Source organism: Berghia stephanieae, chromosome 15 (assembly GCF_034508935.2).
Source record: "Berghia stephanieae isolate SIO BIC M18660-M18661 chromosome 15, UCSD_Bste_1.3, whole genome shotgun sequence".
NCBI classification, from domain to species: domain Eukaryota; kingdom Metazoa; phylum Mollusca; class Gastropoda; order Nudibranchia; family Aeolidiidae; genus Berghia; species Berghia stephanieae.
In genome coordinates this window covers 16,732,905-16,752,345 of record NC_088374.1, presented here as the reverse complement: position 1 = coordinate 16,752,345, position 19,441 = coordinate 16,732,905, and the positions used below count along the sequence as shown (strand labels likewise).

Genomic DNA, 19,441 nt, shown 5'->3' with positions numbered 1-19,441 from the left:
GTATCTGTTAAAAGTAGACAATAAAAACAAAAGACTAAACTAACTGTGAGCCATTCATGCCTGTCATACCATGTCACTGAAAAAGAGCGTTTTCGAGATTTCCACACCTGTGTTAATTCAAAATCAGTTGGTTGGTGAGGAACTAGTCTTTTTATTTCTAATTTGTCATCTAGTGTCAATCTCCCAAACGGTCGGTGAAGTAAAGAGTCAACTTGATTCATTGCAATTCATTGTTTAACAAAACAAAACTTCAAAGTATATCTCAAATAATGGAAATCAGTGGAATACGATTAATGATTGCACAAATAAAAGGTAGATTCAGATCTTAAAGCATCACAAAGAAAAAATCACTCCACTTAAGTACTTAAAAATCTAAAAACACACCAAAAGTATAACTGTTGACAGTCTTCGCTTTCTTTCTCTGACTGACACAAATACACACGCACAAACACACACACACACACACACACACACACAAGTAAACACTCATACACACGTAACCATCAACTTGGCACTACAAGCAAGAAAAATGTTGGTAAATTCGTCCATAATGCTTCGTTGCAAAGAATTACTTTATTCAATAATCGTGAAAAAGAGGTGGGGGGTTTGATATGTCATATTTTAAAGTTTTATGATGTTTTTCTTTGTTGCTTACAAATAAACTTGACAATGATCAGAGTTTTTGACAGTTAATGTAATATTTTGGATGGCCGAAGTTACCCTACATTGGCAATTGCCTAAGTTGATGACAGTCCTCTCAAATAATGTGACTTCTCATCTCCGGGCAGTTGAAGATTTGCCAGTTTTGTCCTTATGAGTTTTAAGGCATGGAAGTGGCACAGCAGGCCTGTGGCATCTGTGAAGACAGACCTGCATCAGTCGCTTCCATCTTACATTTATCTGTCGTGTAGATAGTGGTCCTGGACAAATCTCCAGGCCTGTGGTATCTGAAGACAGATCTGCGCACATAGTCGCTTCCATTTTTCATTTATCTGTCATGTAGACATCAGTCCTGGACAAATATTTAAGTCTGTGACATTTGTGAAGATGGACCTGTGCGCAGACGCTTCCATCTTACATTTATCTGTCGTATAGACATCAATCCTGGACAAATATTCAAGGCTGTGACATCTGTGAAGATGGACCTGCGCGCGCAGACGCTTCCATCTTACATTTATCTGTCATGTAGACAGTGGTCCTCGACAAATTTCCAGGCTTGTGTCATCTGTGAAGACAGACCTGCATGCAGCCACTTTCATCTTACATGTATGTCATATAGACGGTGGTCCTGGACAAATCTCCAACAAATGACTTACAAATCTGATGCATCCTGCGTATATTTTCTGTAGTTTCCTCCCAAGGAAAGCATAAAACACAGCCCTCCCCTTTCCAGTGGTGTCTTCCACTATCAACTGATAAAGTGCAAAGTCGCTTTAGTTCTTTTTGTATGCGCCTATGACAAAACAAAAAGTAAAACGGTTAGGAAAGGATGAAAAGCCTGAATGTACAGTTAGAATAGATAAGGTCACATTTTGAAACCAGGGACTTGAAGTCTCTGTACCAGTCAGGCAGGAATATGACCTGCAGAAATTGTAAATAAACATTTTTAAAATAACAAACGTGTAACTATTATGGTTTTATAAAATTTTATTACAACAGCATAAATACGAGTGAGCAGCTATGGCCCCTCAAGGCCGATAAAAAAAATGATAAAAGCTAGAAACGGGTGCTTAAATTACCTAAATCGTGTTTAAAGTAATGTTAAACACCAAACAACAACAACAACAAAAAGAGTTTTCACGGCGAGGCATGAATGATAATGATATCATTACAAACTACAGCACATAATCTGGCAGTATCACAAACACAAAAAATCAAACACAGTATCACAAACACAAATCAAACACAGTATCACAAACACGAAAAACCAAACATAAGTGTAACTTCCACTCTCCTTGTAAAGATGTATGAAGTTGACGTCACTCGGTCTTTGATCTTGCGTTTTTGCCATCCATGTTTATGAGTTATTCTCACTAAACTGCATTAACCAAACTATAAACGCCAGTTTAGTGAGAATTACTCAGAAACGCGGATGGCAGAACGCAATAACAAAGACCCGAGTGACGTCAACTTCGTTCCATCTATATAGGATGCATTTTATTGTAAATATGTATTTAATTTATTATTCAAAATTGTTTTGTTTTAAAAAATATAAAATGTGAATTTATAATTCAATTTTGCTGTTTGTTTTTCATTATTATTGTTATGCCTTGCAGTGTTAATGAAATGGGCAACTGGGTAGGGTTCCTGACCTCCCATAGTGGGCAGAGAGGTACTTACTGCGTCTTTTATCTCCCTGTATCTGTTTTCCAACTTTCTTTCTGTTTTTTATTTGGAATGAGATTACTTGGTTTTGTCCTGGTCCTGGCCCGATTCCCTGGCTGAGAGGGAAACAGTCAAATGCAGAATTGTTTTGGGAGATGATATTTTTTTCCCTTGTAAATCATCTATCTGTTATGTATTATTTTATTTATTTTGAATGTATAATTGAAGCATTTGAGTGTATTCCTTTCTTTGTTGGATTTTGTGCTTGTGTCCGGATGAGACTTATAGGTGATCTCGAACTAATTACATTGGTGGTTTTCTCTTGGAATCTACATCTAATCCCTATTTGTTCCCATTCCCCTTTGTCTTATTCTCTCTTGCGTGCTTTAATTGTAATTCTAGAACTTGTTACTTTCCCATTTTCTTCTATTTACTGGCGCTGATATGACCTTAATGTGTTACAAGCGCCGTAAAACCCTTAAAAACAAAACTATATGTCCTGTAGGGTTCTAGTGTCAGACTATATGTTAACGATGGCTAAGGTCCGATCGTAGCCAACGTTAACTTATAGCCTGAAACTAAAACCGTATTTTGACGATATCTTTAGGTTTGCGGACTGCCTGCTAATTTGTATTTAGTAGTGGTCAAGGAAACAAGTGATCCCATTGGTTGAACTGTTGAATACAATTTACAATTTGTTTTCTTTTGTGGTCAAAGACTTAGTCTTTTGACGTCATTCTGGGTGGGTTCCTGACCTCCCATAGTGGGCAGGGATATACTTATGGTCTTCTATCCCCCTATATCTGTTTTCCAATTTGCTTTCTGTCTTTGTCTTGGAATGAAATTACTTGATTTTGTTCTGGCCCTGGTCGGATTCCTGGCTGGGAGGGAAACAGTCAAATGCGTAGTTATTGTTTTGAGAGATCATATTTTTTTCCTTGTTAACCATCTCTCTTTTATGTATTATTATGTTTGTTATTTTGAATGTGAAAGCATTTGAGTGTATTCCTCTTAGTGGGATCTTGTGCTGATGTATTGGTGAGACATTTTAGTGATATCAAAGTACACTGATTGTGTGCTCTTGGAATCTACATCTGTTCCCTATTTGAATCATTTCCCCTTTGTCTTACTTTTTTTCTCAAGTCCTTTTTATTTGTACATCTAGAATTTTTTCACTATCCAATTTTCTTCCTTTTTACTGGCGCTGATATGACCTAAATGTGTTGCAAGCGCCGTAAAACCCTTAAAAACAAAAACAATCTCTTATTTCTTAAAACTATTCTAGCAGCTTGATATTGAAACCGCTGCATTTTATCAAGTAAGAAACATGGGGAATACTCTTCAACAGTCGTAACGTCACTTCCTTCCTAATGACGCATGGTAACTTAGTAACACTGACTCTAAACTATCGGAACAATGGCGGACGCCCTTATGAAATATTTCTCCGACGAGCATAAAGGGCATCCAGAGGAAAAAAACCCCATAAATTTGATCATGTTTTGACTTTTACACATTCTGATCACAAGGCATATGAAAAGTTCAAGCCAGCATGAAAAATAAAAAGTAATGATTTTCTTTGTTTAGAAACAAGCTGGCCGCCGTTGCCGGGCGGCGTGACATCAGACTATTGAATCGTATTAGACAGGAGTAAATTAGAAAAATCGAAACGAGTAAATACAAAAGCAGACACTGGAATCTATAAGGAATGTTTAATTTAAAACAGACCTAATCAAGACATAATATTTTGAATCAGTTTCTCCATATAATAAAACAATAATAATAATAATAATAATAATAATAATAATAATAATAATAATAATAATAATAATAATAATAATAATAATAATATAATGATGATGATGATAAAAAAAATAATAATGATGATGATAATAATAATAATAATAATAATAATAATAATAATAATAATAATAATAATAATAATAATAATCATAATCATCATCATCATCATCATCATCATCATCATCATCATCATCATCATCATCATCATCATCATCATCATCACCATCATCATCATCATCATCATCATCATCATCATCATCATCATCATCATAAAAATATGTATGATAATAATAATGATAAAAATAGGTATAATAATAATAATGATAAAACTATTTATAGTAATTAAAAAAATAAAGATATTGATGATGATAATAATCAAAATAATAATAATGATAATAATGATGATGGTGATGATAGTGAATATGATAATGATATATAATAATTAAAATAATAAAAATAATAATAATAATAATAATGATGATGATAATTGTAATATAATAATAAATAATAATAATAATAATAATAATAATAATAATAATAATGATAATGATAATGATAATGATAATAATAATAATAATAATAATAATAATAATAATAATAATAATAATAATAATAATAATAATAATAATAATAATAATAATAATAATAATAATAATAATCTAGTAGTAGTAGTAGTAGTAGTAGTAGTAGTAGTAGTAGTAGTAGTAGTAGTAGTAGTAGTAGGAGGAGGAGGAGGATGAGGAGCAGTCGTAGTAGTATTCACGACAAGCGTCCATAGAGACAGACAGCCATATTCATTCATTCATAATTACGTTTTAATTTAGGATTTACACCTGTGAAAAAAACATCCAAAACTATTCATAAAACAAGAATTTCGTTCATACTAAGAAGAAAAAAATCTCTCTCTCTCTTTCTCTTGTTGTAATAATTTACGTCATCACTTTGAGCGTTGATAATTAAATGCATGATTGTTATTTTGGGATCATGACGGTATTTTTCATAAGGGTGTCCCGATTTCGCTCTTTGAAAAGTTGACTCCTATTCAATGTAGAGATCCTATGTTGGTGTCTCTGAGAGACTGTCAGTGACCGAACGCTGGAGACAGGGTTCTCTGAGAGACTGTCAGTGACAGAAGGCTGGACACAGGGTTATCTGAGAGACTCTCAGTTACCAAAGACTGGACACAGGGTTCTCTGAGAGACTGTCAGTGACCAAAGGCTGGACACGGGGTTCTCTGTGAGACTGCCACTGACCAAAGGCTGGACACAGGGTTCTCTGAGAGACTGTCAATGACCAAAGGCTGGACACGGGGTTCTCTATGAGACTGTCAGTGACAGAAGGCTGGACACAGGGTTCTCTGAGACGCTGTCAGTGACAGAAGGCTGGACACAGGGTTCTCTGAGAGACTGTCACCAAAGACTGGACACAGGGTTCTCTGTGAGACTGTCAGTGACCAAAGGCTGGACACGGGGTTCTCTGAGAGACTGTCAGTGACCAAAGGCTGGACACGGGGTTCTCTGAGAGACTGTCAGTGACCGAAGGCTGGACACGGGGTTCTCTGAGAGACTGTCAGTGACCAAAGGCTGGACACAGGATTCTCTGGGACACAGGATTTTCTGAGAGACTGTCAGTGACCAAAGGCTGGACACGGGGTTCTCTGAGAGACTGTCAGTGACTGAAGGCTGGACACAGGATTCTCTGGGACACAGGATTTTCTGAGAGACTGTCAGTGACCAAAGGTGTCTGATCACACCCCAGTGTATTTTCACACAGCCTTCGTGAAATTATTTTTTCACTTTCCAAACCTGTTGTAGCCAATTTTAACTGAGCCGCTCAGCGATAAATTTCACTGTTTCGTCTAAGCCAAAATTGACCACATTTACTTGAAGGACAGGAAAAGTATGAAACAGAAAAATTCGAACACCGGAAGTTCGTTATGTAGACACCTTCAAATCGAAAGTTAAATTATTGCTACAAGCACATCTCAATTGCCTCATGTTGTAAACAAACTGGTTGACCGTTTCTAAGTTTCTTCGCAGATTGGGTACCTAATTATAAGGAACAATTGTCAGTAGCCAAATTAATTCCCGCACAAATTAGTTTTCTGCCATTGCTTTGCTCAAGTGAGCTTGCTGTTTACCTTTCATTTTGATTCTTTGGATTTTACCGCTTCGACGAATTACGAAGAGTTTCAGTTTCAGTCAATTTTTAGAGAGCTCATTTACAGGTCTACACAGGGTTCTCTGAGAGACTGTCAGTGACCGAAGGCTGGACACAGGGTTCTCTGAGAGACTGTCAGTGACCGAAGGCTGGACACAGGGTTCTCTGAGAGACTGTCAGTGACAGAAGGCTGGACACAGGGTTCTCTGAGAGACTGTCAGTGACCGAAGGCTGGACACAGGGTTCTCTGAGAGACTGTCAGTGACCGAAGGCTGGACACACTGTCAGTGACCGAAGGTTGGACACAGGGTTCTCTGAGAGACTGTCAGTGACCAAAGGCTGGACACAGGGTTCTTTGAGAGACTGTCAGTGATCGAAGGCTGGACACTGGGTTCTCTGTGAGACTGTCAGTGATTGAAGGCTGGAAACAGGGTTCTCTGAGAGACTGTCAATGACTGAAGGCTGGACACCGGGTTCTCTGAGATGCTGTCAGTGACAGAGGGCTGGACACAGGGTTCTCTATGAGACTGTTAGTGACCGAAGGCTGGACACAGGGTTCCCTTAGAGACTGTCAGTGATCGAAGGCTGGACACACATTTAAACGGCTTTTCTCCAGAATGGATTCTTGAGTGTTGGCGCAACGTTACATTTTGAGCAAATGTTTTTCCACAAGTTTGACATGTAAATGGCTTTTCTCCCGAATGACTTAACAAATGCTTTTTCAACAGATATTTATATTTAAATATCTTTCCACAAGTGGGACATTCGTTTTCCAAAAACAAATTCTTTGGATCATGTTCTAACCTTGACTTCTGAAAAAGTAATTCTTTGGACTTTTTTTCAGCTTTCTGAACAGGAATTGAATTTTTAAATAAATCCTTATAAGAAGATGATATTTTATCACTCAGAATCTCATAAAAATTTCTGTCTTTTTCAGCTTTAACATTTGACTTTAAGCCTGAACATGAAGGAATAATTCTGTCAAAAGAATTTAACAATGTATTTTCCTCTTGAAGACTCTTTTCTCTTCCATCTGCATCACATCGTATTACATCCAGTGTATTCTGAGGTGTTGAAGATTGTCCAAAAGTTGTATCTGTGCCGTACTTGATGTCATTTTCAGAATCTCGTAGAAATTCAACACAATTGTCAGTTGTTTGATCAATGTCGATTTCAATCTTAATGTCCTCGTGGAGTCTCTCATCTACAGGATTGTCACAGTTGTCGACATCCGAATCCTCGTCTCCTGAAAAATAGGAATCATTTTTAAAATCATTTACTACATCATCTATCAAAAGAATAAGACAACAAATACATACAAAAAATGCACACACACACACACACACACACACAGAGAGAGAGAGAGAGAGAGAGAGAGAGAGAGAGACACACACACACAGACATATACTCACTCAAAACAAACAAAAACAGTTGACGACTAAACAATAAACAAACAAGCCAGAAAAAAAGAAACAACAATAGAAGAAAAAGCAGAAGAAAAGAAAAAACAATATATAAGAAAACATGAGTTTTTAATTAGTGCAATATCCACTAAACATGCTCAAAAGGCTTTACAAGGGGTCCCTAGCCAACAGCAACACTTAACATGCAGGACATGACACGATTCTTGTTAGGAGATACTACATTTTTTTTTTTGGATAGAGACAGCGCTGTTAACGGCCAGGTACTCATTTTACACCTGAGTAAGGTGAGAGAATGTTAGTAGAGAGCACTTTCCAAGGACTCAACTATGTAGGACCTAGATAATTTCTCTGTTGTCAATCTCGGATTTAGTAATGTATTTATGTCTTTAATGTTTTTTGTTGTCGGCTGAAGAAGGGATTTGACTTTGAACCAAATTATAACGTTGATAAAATACTTTTACCCAAACTTGGCATTTCAGACTTGATATCCAGAAGATTTGCCGATTGTTCCTCCTGTTCAAGCGAGTCTTTCATCAACATCTCTAGGAAAAAAGGAAAAAAATAAGATCGTATGGAATACAAATTATTTCTTTGGACATTACACCGACTGAGGACGTGGAATAAAATAAAAGCCACAGAAACTAATGATTAATAATAGAAATGTCAATATTCTATTGACATTTTCATTCATTCCATTCAGTAAATTACCTTCATATCATCGACTTAAATCATGCTTCATTGCCATCACTATTGTTTATCACAATGATTTGTAATCACATTGCCATCATGTTGTTCATCACAATGATTTGCAATCACAATCTTTCATTGTTATTGTTGTAAGAGAGTAAGCCTATGCAAAAGGTTATCTAAGACATTTGCACTATGCAAAAGGTTATCTAAGACATTTGGTGCAAACTGTCAATTATATATCAGCAAATGGGTTTAGTGAGTACATAATGCAGGCATATCAGTTAAACTTGGTCCATGCATGATAGGTTTGGGCAGTTTTTATGTCAAAGTTACTGGACAGGTTATCATGTTGAGTACTATTTAATCAATCATTCTTAAATTGGTTTAGGGGTGTTGAAACAGGTGAAAGGGGCATTTATCAAAATAATGTTATATCATAAAAGGCGGGGTTTAACATCAATATGTAGGAATTGACGTTTCAGGTTTGATTATGATTTGGTCTTACTCTTAGGGGTTGGATTATAGACTGACAGGGAACTGTCAAAACTGCAAGGGGGCGTGGAAACAATGGAACTGTGGGTAAAATTTTGATAGGGATAAAAGAGGATGTTTCGAGGAAAACGGGATTATTCTGATTCTACTTTACAATGAGCTGCACTTACCTAAGTTCTAACATCCTACTAAGAATCTTTTATTTTACGGACTTAGAAATATTCCACGCATATTGAAAATGGTTACTTAGGCAAAACGACCTAACATTTGGATTGATTTTACGGATTTGGAATTTATCATGATTTGGATTTGGAATTTATGAAACTGATTGAATTATGAACATGCTATTTGATTTGGATTTGAAATTTATCACAACAAATAAAATTGTAAGAAATGAAACTTGGAATCTGGACTTTTATTTGAATGTTTTGATGTTGTGCATTCAATCATCATCACCGGCCCTTAAACTCTTTCGTCATTATTAACATCTACAACACAACGCAAAGGATAATACTACCATCTATTAAAAAACCACTATACGATCACAAGTCATTACATATGTGTGCAACTACCCCACATTATGTATCTAATTTGGTGTCGTGACTCAGGATTCTTATACATCTTATTTGGAGCCGTGATACCAGGATGTAAAGATGTTATTATTCCGAACCATGGATACACAAGAAATGTATATTGTTGCAGTGTTAACATCTATTGAAGTTTTTGTGAGACTCGAATTTTGAAGTGAAAATTGTGAACAGATAGGAAAATATTTTTATTTGGAAAAGAAAATGAACATCAATTTTGAAGGTGAAGTAGTATAATTTTTTGTAATGAAATGTTGAAAAAATTATTGAAATTATAGATGATTCCTAAAATTCTGATAAAATACGGTTTTTAAAAAAAAATTAAACGAAATAATATTGAAATTAAGAACCATAGATGGAACAAGAAAATATATTAAAAACTAAAAGCAATATATTATAGAACGGCAAATAATAATAATAATAATAATAATAATAATAATAATAATAATAATAATAATAATAATAATAATAATAATAATAATAATAATAATAATAATATCATATTGATGCTATATGTATTTTAAATATTTAAAAAGAGGAGAGAGAGAGAGATGAAGAAAAATTGCAGAATTTAAATGAATATTTTAGTGCGTTTTATTTTTCAAAATAAATGAAAATGCGTTTACTTAGAATCAAGCGTTTCGGAACAAATCTTCGAATATTAATCTGTACCGTTAATGGCAATGTTTTGTTAATATCAGTAACAAAGATGTGTCAATTTTTATTTCAATTTTTGTATGTTACTGTTGGAATTACATAAACAGTTGGTCCATTATTTAATGTTGTTACGTTTTATTTTCTGTCAAAATGACTCAAGAAGACGATGGCAATAAAAACACGTAAATTATAAGTTTTGATAATTGAAAAATGTCTTATGGTATTTATTGTTATATTACAACATCATTGATTATATTTCTCTCCCGTCAATAGGGATGAATTGGTAGGTTGATATTGACTCTTTGAGATTCATGGGTTCATGACAAAGAGCAAAGTTTTATATCTGTTTGTTTTCTTGGTAATAAATGTGTGGTTAACGCAGCCAAGTAATCGACAACAGAGCTTATTTAGTTGTGTAATGAGACATGGCGTTATAATAGATTACATAAGACATTTGGATTTTATCACTGGAAATTAAGTTGAAATGATTTATGCGGAATATGAGTCAATCGTTGTTTTGTTTAGTTTTGTTTTGAAACGCGTTTCATCGTAATTTTTTTTTGTAAAGGAGCAATATTCTCAGTATAACGGAATAACGGACTTTTGGTTTAAAGTCGGAGAACAAATAAAATGACGGAGTAATAATTATTATGAAAGACTGATGTCTTGTAATGGAAGTTAAAATGTTATTACGGAAGAATAACAAAATATTGAAAATGCATTATCATGTCATGTGAGCTGATAATATTTGTGACACAAGTGGTTAACTTGTTAAGAATCAGCGAATTATAAGTAACCCATATGGTAAAATGCTGTAAATGCATAGTGGGTAAATAAGCGCAGTGATGTAAGACGCGGTAATTAAAGTGCACACGATTTAAATTACGAGACGCAGGAATGAGGCGTTCGGGAATATTTTATTTTGCGTTTGATTAAAGCGCATGGTTTAACATTATGAAATGATGCAGAAGGCGGAGAATTTTTATAAATACGATGCGCGTGGTTAAAGCGCACACAATTATCAATGCTATATTAAGAGGCGCGAGATAACGTCGCAATGAGTTATATGAATATTTTTATAAGCCGAGGGCAAAGGCGCGAAACATTGAATTTTTATTGACCAGAGTGTATATCGTTTCTGCAAATATTTTGATTATCATATTTTTCTCCTATCAATTTGCTGTTGTAATTGTAATCAATATTTACTGCGTGGTTTGAATTTAACATTTATATCATAAAATTTGTAACTGAGTTGAAGAAGAAGTTATGTTCAATTGTCAAATCTTAAGTGTGTAATCATTCAACAATAAATTGAAATGGTAGGAAGTGCTACGATAACACCAATAATAATGATAAAATAAACAAAATCATATTTCATTAAATTAGGGATTTTCTAAGGGAATAATTCGAGTTAATCAAAGGCAGAAGTAGTGTTTACACTAAAACATTATACATAACAGTCATCACGAAAGAGGACATGTGAAAACATCAGTCATAACGGGAACGCTGACGACAACGACAGAGGCAACTCAAACACAGCCACAACAGAGGTCGGGAAATGTCTTAATCCCTTTGGTCTATCCACGAATACCTTGAAATGGAGTAACAATCTCGACAACCACTACGCCATTGATACGTCCAGAATCAACACAATCTACAGACTACAAACTACACAGCAACCTCAATTACAACGTACCTTTCAACTTATACAAACTTGACAGAATTCATAAAATAATATCTGTATCAACACAGATTTCTTCCATGAACCTTTTTTTTTATATTTACATTCTTTATTGAACAATTGGATTACTTGTGTATTTACTTCTACGACAACAATACCCAACGATGTACGATGTCAATAATTACATAAACGTTCAAGATACGATTATTTTTACAAAAATGATGTCCAATTGTGAACAATACTACTTCCTTCATATTCAGTGGTGAGCGTATTCAAATTTAAACTTATGTCAATATACAAGTGTGCAGCACCCATATCTACAACTTATAAACATTGAATATTATAATAACGCCTGTCTTAGTATCATTGTAAAAGATAAAGGCTATATATGTATATAAGACAATGCAGGAAAAAGTATCGCAAAACGCCACATGAGCGATTTCCTTGGATTCATTATCGTATGATATTCAACAACCTGCGTTCAGATAACGAAAATATTGTTGACCTTACGGACCCCACTACTTACTCTACAAGATTACATCATCTACCTGGTGTGTGGACTCACATGCCACCTCATCAGAACTCGATCAACAAACACAGACAATTACAACACACGACCTCTGTCGACTACTACACACGAATCTTTTGTCAACACATGGCTGAGTTTACAACTTTCTTTTGACTTGCTGGATAAGTCAAACTTCATTTAAATTCAAGATCTCGCACACAGTTAATCTTGAATTTTTACAATTTCATCTACAATGAGATTCAACGTATACACAAGACAACCACAAATATCTACGAGGAGAATCGACCCAGATGCCGGAGATGAATGGATTACAGCGACGTCACAAAACCAAGAAACAACCCAACAGGTTAAGCATACGTTTGCTACCTGTAGAGTCTTTTTTCGTCCCAATTCAAAAGACTCGAACAAATACAACACACTACTTGCAAAAGTTGGTCACTTTAGTAACAGCCCACAATCACATACTATTTTAGATTTTACTTATTTAGTTATTTACACTGTACTAAATATGAACAAGTCGGACAGACTAATGTCTGATTATTTATTAAACACTAAATATTTGAATGTGAAGACATTATGGTGATAATTCGAAGACATTTACAGAGGAAAAAGTTTTTAATTAATTAACAATAATTAAATTGAATTTATGACACTTGGGCTATGCAGTGACCACAACACACACAACAATGCAACACGTAGACTAGATACAATCACCTCAACTCTTATAGTTGATATATTTTTTTCATTACATGAAAACTCATTCTAAATGGAGACAATGACTTAATTAACAATTACTGACAATTTTTACAGGATGACCATTCTCAAAACGAACGGATTACTGAGAAATGTGACCTCTGATGGATGACCACAAAGAACAATTTGATATCAATGTAGTTGTAAACTACACCCTGATGACTTAAAAAGCTTAAAAAATTGAAACATCAACAATGAACAATGAATGATAATAACTTCAACTTGAATTTTAAAATGATGATAATGCTATTATTATGATTTATTTTTAAATATTTTTTTATTACTAATTGAAATGTAATCCTTCGTATATGGATCTAGATGTCTATAATACATTATTTGTACCACATATTATATGTAGGAATTAATGTAATAATGTTGTTTAAATGGAATCATACAATATAAAGGAATGTACAAGGTATTGGTTTTGATATGTCAGTAAATGAGTAGACATACATGGAAGCTGAGATTATCACCCATGTCGTATAGAGTTGAATTTGAGATTGAATAATTCAACGTGAGTATATCACAAATGGAAACTGAACCATCCTTTTTCACGCAATACTATTTATGTGTGATGGGGTATGACGAGAATTAAACACTTTTATTGCTATGAAGGTGGAATTTAAGGTGAAAAGATAATTTTTCTTTGAACTTTTAATTAATTGATATCTTACTGTCGATGTTGTAATACCTTAAAAGTATAATTGATAAATATATAAATGTTTTAATCAATTTTGGTGTTGGTAAATTTAAATTTTAATCACTTTTAAATGATAGATACCTTACTGTTGATGTTGTAATTTGAGAGAAAAAAAAGAATCTATAATCGATATATATCTATTTAGATGTTGTAATCAAATTTGATGTTTGTGAATTTATCAATGTTGTAATACTATAAAACCTATAATCGATATATATGAATGTTGTAATCAACTTTGGTGTTTTAGAATTTAAAGTTTAAAGTTTTTTAAATATTAAACTGGTATAAGTATTTATCATTATTTTTAAAATAGACTATTTCTTACATTTGTTTATTACATTTTAATTCGACATTACATATATATTTAATCTCTTACTGTTTTTTTTTAATTGAAATTGTTTTAAGTCAATTTAAATTCTAAGAAAGGGGCGTATGTAAGAGAGTAAGCCTATGCAAAAGGTTATCTAAGACATTTGCACTATGCAAAAGGTTATCTAAGACATTTGGTGCAAACTGTCAATTATATATCAGCAAATGGGTTTAGTGAGTACATAATGCAGGCATATCAGTTAAACTTGGTCCATGCATGATAGGTTTGGGCAGTTTTTATGTCAAAGTTACTGGACAGGTTATCATGTTGAGTACTATTTAATCAATCATTCTTAAATTGGTTTAGGGGTGTTGAAACAGGTGAAAGGGGCATTTATCAAAATAATGTTATATCATAAAAGGCGGGGTTTAACATCAATATGTAGGAATTGACGTTTCAGGTTTGATTATGATTTGGTCTTACTCTTAGGGGTTGGATTATAGACTGACAGGGAACTGTCAAAACTGCAAGGGGGCGTGGAAACAATGGAACTGTGGGTAAAATTTTGATAGGGATAAAAGAGGATGTTTCGAGGAAAACGGGATTATTCTGATTCTACTTTACAATGAGCTGCACTTACCTAAGTTCTAACATCCTACTAAGAATCTTTTATTTTACGGACTTAGAAATATTCCACGCATATTGAAAATGGTTACTTAGGCAAAACGACCTAACATTTGGATTGATTTTACGGATTTGGAATTTATCATGATTTGGATTTGGAATTTATGAAACTGATTGAATTATGAACATGCTATTTGATTTGGATTTGAAATTTATCACAACAAATAAAACTGTAAGAAATGAAACTAGGAATCTGGACTTTTATTTGAATGTTTTGATGTTGTGCATTCAATCATCATCACCGGCCCTTAAACTCTTTCGTCATTATTAACATCTACAACACAACGCAAAGGATAATACTACCATCTATTAAAAAACCACTATACGATCACAAGTCATTACATATGTGTGCAACTACCCCACAATTGTCACCCAGTCATATACCTACATTAGTATAAACATTTCCATGTCTAGTTCATAAATAATTTAATTGTAGCACAAATCATAACAATGGATTAATGCTAGAGTATCATGATAGTAAATTTACTTCCGTTTGTAAAATCTATCTTTCCCATCATGGTAAAAGAGTATATTTTCAACGTGGGTGGGGGGTGTCACAGTAAAGGTTGTTCACAATTATCTTATTAAATTTTATTTTATTAAGAACTGAATTCATCTCACTCCAGTTATATTTCGGTAGGCTGAGATAAACTGTACCTTCTAATATTAGATCGTCTTTCCTTTTATAGCCTTCCCTCGAATTAATTTCTAATTAGTGAATACTTTTTGTTCTACATTCTGTCAGTTAGCCACTTATTATAAAAGCTGATAGGTCTAACATTCTACACTCACTTCTCTCTACAATCTATGCCGGACGGCCAGTCGCTCCATTTCTCATACACATTTGAAGATTTTTATCTTTTGATACTTTGTGGATATTTTATCTCCACCATCAAGACGCCGGAGCTTTTACCTTTGACGGTGTAACCGTCAACATTTTAAGGATCAAACCTGAGCCCGCTGTCGAAGAAACATCTGAATAACCCCTTCTCAATTGCCTGGAAGTGGAACTTTACGAGCCTGAGCCCGTTATCGGATGAATATAGCACCCACGCGTGTCAACTGCCTGGAAACGTAACCTTACGTACCTGACATTATATCATCATAAGTTACGTAATATATTCACGTTTCTATTTGTAACTACCACAATCACTATTTATCTCTTAATTAAATTTCATCTTTCTTTTTATTTCATCTTAAACAAATCATTAATTGTTTTTCATTTATAGTAACTAGTAAATTCTGGGGCCTTATTCTACAAATCTTTATGCATAGTCGAGTAGCTCTTTACTCACTTGAGACCATGACAGACTTAAAACTACAACATATTGAACTTAAATGTCCCATTCATCCATTGGACAATGTTGCTCCACATGCCAAGTTGATAAACAGCATGGACTTGTTGAAGGGAAGGAACAGTTGTTCATTCAAAATCAATACAGTTTCAGAATTGAGGTTGGGACTGTTGACAATAAATCATCAAGTTATAAATAAATATAATCCATTTATTTCAGGTTTCTACACCCAAAAAACTGAGCCACTCACCAATTGAAACGAATAAAGAAAAGGAAATGGGGCTGGATTGGTTGGCCATACCTATAGGAAGCCTGCAAGGAACATAAGGAAGATGAGGATGATCCCCAAAGACCAGGTCAGGTGCATTGGGACGTGTCGACAGCAAAGAAAAAACTGACCGTGGTGTTTAACCGTTATTTCACAACGTATAATCTTACCAAAATTCTTTTTTAACAACCACCAATTCCACACAGACACAATTCAAGTAAACAGACAAAATGTCCCATCAGAATTCAAAACACTGCAGCTTCAACAATGGGAAAGCCTGTGGTTCATGAAAGCGGCCTCAACAATCAACTTGACTGTTGATTGGATGGATGAAAAGGACAACAAAAATATACTGGCTGTCTCGACATTTGCAGACTCATCCATCACACTCACTAGTCAGTCAAAATAGTAATTGCGAAACCAACCATGTATCATACAATGAATGGTTATGATTGCATGGACCAGGCTATATCTTTCTATGGTTCCTTCAACCACAAGACAAAAAAGTGGTGGAAGAAAATTTTTTACTGGATTTTGGAAGTCGCCACAAGCCAATGTATTTAGTATGTATCAACTCGAACAACCTCAAAGCATAAAAACTCATCTCAAGGATTTTAAGGACCTGCTCATTGAACAGCTCTTGGAGAAAGCAGACATCTTACAGTGCAATCAAGAGAACAACGAACATGCTAAAAATTGTAGGAAAGGACGCCCTGCAACCAATCCATTAACAACTACCTCAACAATACTTTTAACAATTTTAAGGCGTTTTGAAGTCATTTTATGATCAAAAATCATTTCATAATGAATTCCAAGAAAAAAACATGAAGCGATCTGAGTGTAAAAGTCTTCTCTCAGTGGTGTCCTGATCAAGGAAAGGTAAATTTCATGGTAATCGGTTTACAAATATACATGTTCTTTATTGGGATGTTAATGAAATCCACCTCACTGTCGACAAATCGGATGTTTTTTCTAGTTTTGGATGTTCCACCATCTTCCCAGTAGTCAGATCATAGTATCCAATGCAGATGTCTGCACCGACTGAAGCACCGGGTGTCAAAAACGATCCTTATGTCGACACGACGACTCGGGAATCCGTATTTTCTGCTCCTGAAGATTAATTACTTCCAACACTGACAGATCTTGCAGCTGTGAATGCTTGTGTAACCCAGCAACTTAGCCTTTGGGCTTAAAACTACTACGTATTGAACTTAAATACACCATTCATCCATTGGACAATGTTGCTCCACATGCCAAGTTGATAAACAGCATGGACTTGTTGAAGGGAAGGAACAGTTGTTCATTCAAAATCAATACAGTTTCAGAATTGAGGTTGGGACTGTTGACAATAAATCATCTAGTTATAAATAAATATAATCCATTTATTTCAGGTTTCTACACCCAAAAAAACTGAGCCACTCACCAATTGAAACGAATATAGAAAAGGAGATGGGGCTGGATTGGTTGGCCATACCTATAGGAAGCCTGCAGGAACATCAAAAAGATGAGGATGATCCCCAAAGACAAGGTCAGGTGCATTGGGACGTGTCGACAGCAAAGAAAAAACTGACCGTGATGTTTAACCGTTATTTCACAACGTATAATCTTACCAAAATTCTTTTTTAACAACCACCAATTCGACACAGACACAATTCAAGTAAACAGACAAAATGTCCCATCAGAATTGAAAACACTGCAGCTTCAACAATGGGAAAGCCTGTGGTTCATGAATGCGGCCTCAACAATCAACTTGACTGTTGATTGGAGGGATGAAAAGATAACAAAAAGTCATCGTTGTCATTGCGTAACCAACCATGTATCATACAATGAATGGTTACGATCGCATGGACCAGGCTATGTCTTTCTATGGTTCCTTCTACTGTAAGATAAAAAAGTGGTGGAAGAAAATTTTTTACTGGATTTTGGAAGTCGCCACAAGCCAATGTATTTAGTATGTATCAACTCGAACAACCTCAAAGCATAAAAACTCATCTCAAGGATTTTAAGGACCTGCTAATCCAACAGCTCATGGAGAAAGCAGACATCTGTCAGTACAATGAAGAGAACAACGAACATGCTGAAAATTGTAGGAAAGGACGCCCAGCAACCAATCCATTGACAACTCCCTCGACAACACATCATGAATGCTGCCTCAACAATCAACTTGACTGTTGATTGGATGGATGAAAAGGACAATAAAAATAAATTGGCTGTCTCGACTAATGCAAACTCATCCGTCACACTCACTAGTCACCAACAAAATCAAAGTCAAAATAGTTATTGCGAAACCAACCATGTATTATACAATGAATGGTTACGATCGCATGGACCAGGCTATATCTTTCTATGGTTCCTTCAACTGTAAGATAAAAAAGTGGTGGACGAAATTTTTTTACTGGATTTTGGAAGTCGCAACAAGCCAATGTATTTAGTATGTATCAACTCACAGGACCTGAAAGCAAAAAAAAAAACTCATCTCCTCAAGGATTTTAAGGACCTGCTAAATCCAACAGTTCATGGAGAGATCAACAGCCATATAGTGTCCAATCAGAAGGACAAAGAATCTGCCAAAAAACGTAGGAAAGGACGCCCTGCAACCAATCCATTGGCAACTCCCTCGACAACACACATTACTTCTACAAACCAAATGCACCATATAATCTGCATCGGGTGCCCAGAACAGACATTTCTTCATCCTACCACACCCCACCACCAAGCTCTTAGAATGGCCAAAAAAAAAATTTTTAAGTGCATATTTCACTGTGTAAATAGTATGTCTATTTCCTGATTCTTTTTATTTCTCATTTGTGCTCGTTTCAATTTTGAAGCTGTTATATTCATTGCTGTTTGTTACTTTTTACACTCCACAGCTTCAAGCAGCTTTGTATCATTTTGCTTATGCTTTTTATGCAGGTTTTGAATTTTACTTTTATCATTATTAGTTTTTCTTTTAGAGACATTCCAAATTCTGTGCAATTTTAACGGAAGTTCTTTTGTACCGACGAGCAGCTGAACTCATACAACTCATTATACCTCAAAAAATGATGACGGTAAAATCAAAATTCCGTTTACAAAGACAGAATTGA

The 19,441-nt window shown here is 34.8% G+C and overlaps 1 protein-coding gene across 1 annotated transcript in view; it reads right to left on the bottom strand.

Annotated features, from left to right (window-relative positions):
- Positions 1-995: 995 nt before the first annotated feature.
- LOC144960391 (uncharacterized) overlaps positions 996-19,441 on the bottom strand; it is a 128,895-nt gene continuing 110,449 nt past the window's right edge. Inside the window, exons 5-8 of the mRNA XM_078893474.1 lie at positions 6,824-7,530; positions 5,652-5,848; positions 5,297-5,490; positions 996-1,104 (exon numbers count right to left, since the gene is read on the bottom strand). Of these exons, the coding sequence (XP_078749600.1) occupies positions 996-1,104; positions 5,297-5,490; positions 5,652-5,848; positions 6,824-7,530 (1,207 nt within the window). The remainder of the gene's footprint in view (positions 1,105-5,296; positions 5,491-5,651; positions 5,849-6,823; positions 7,531-19,441) is intronic.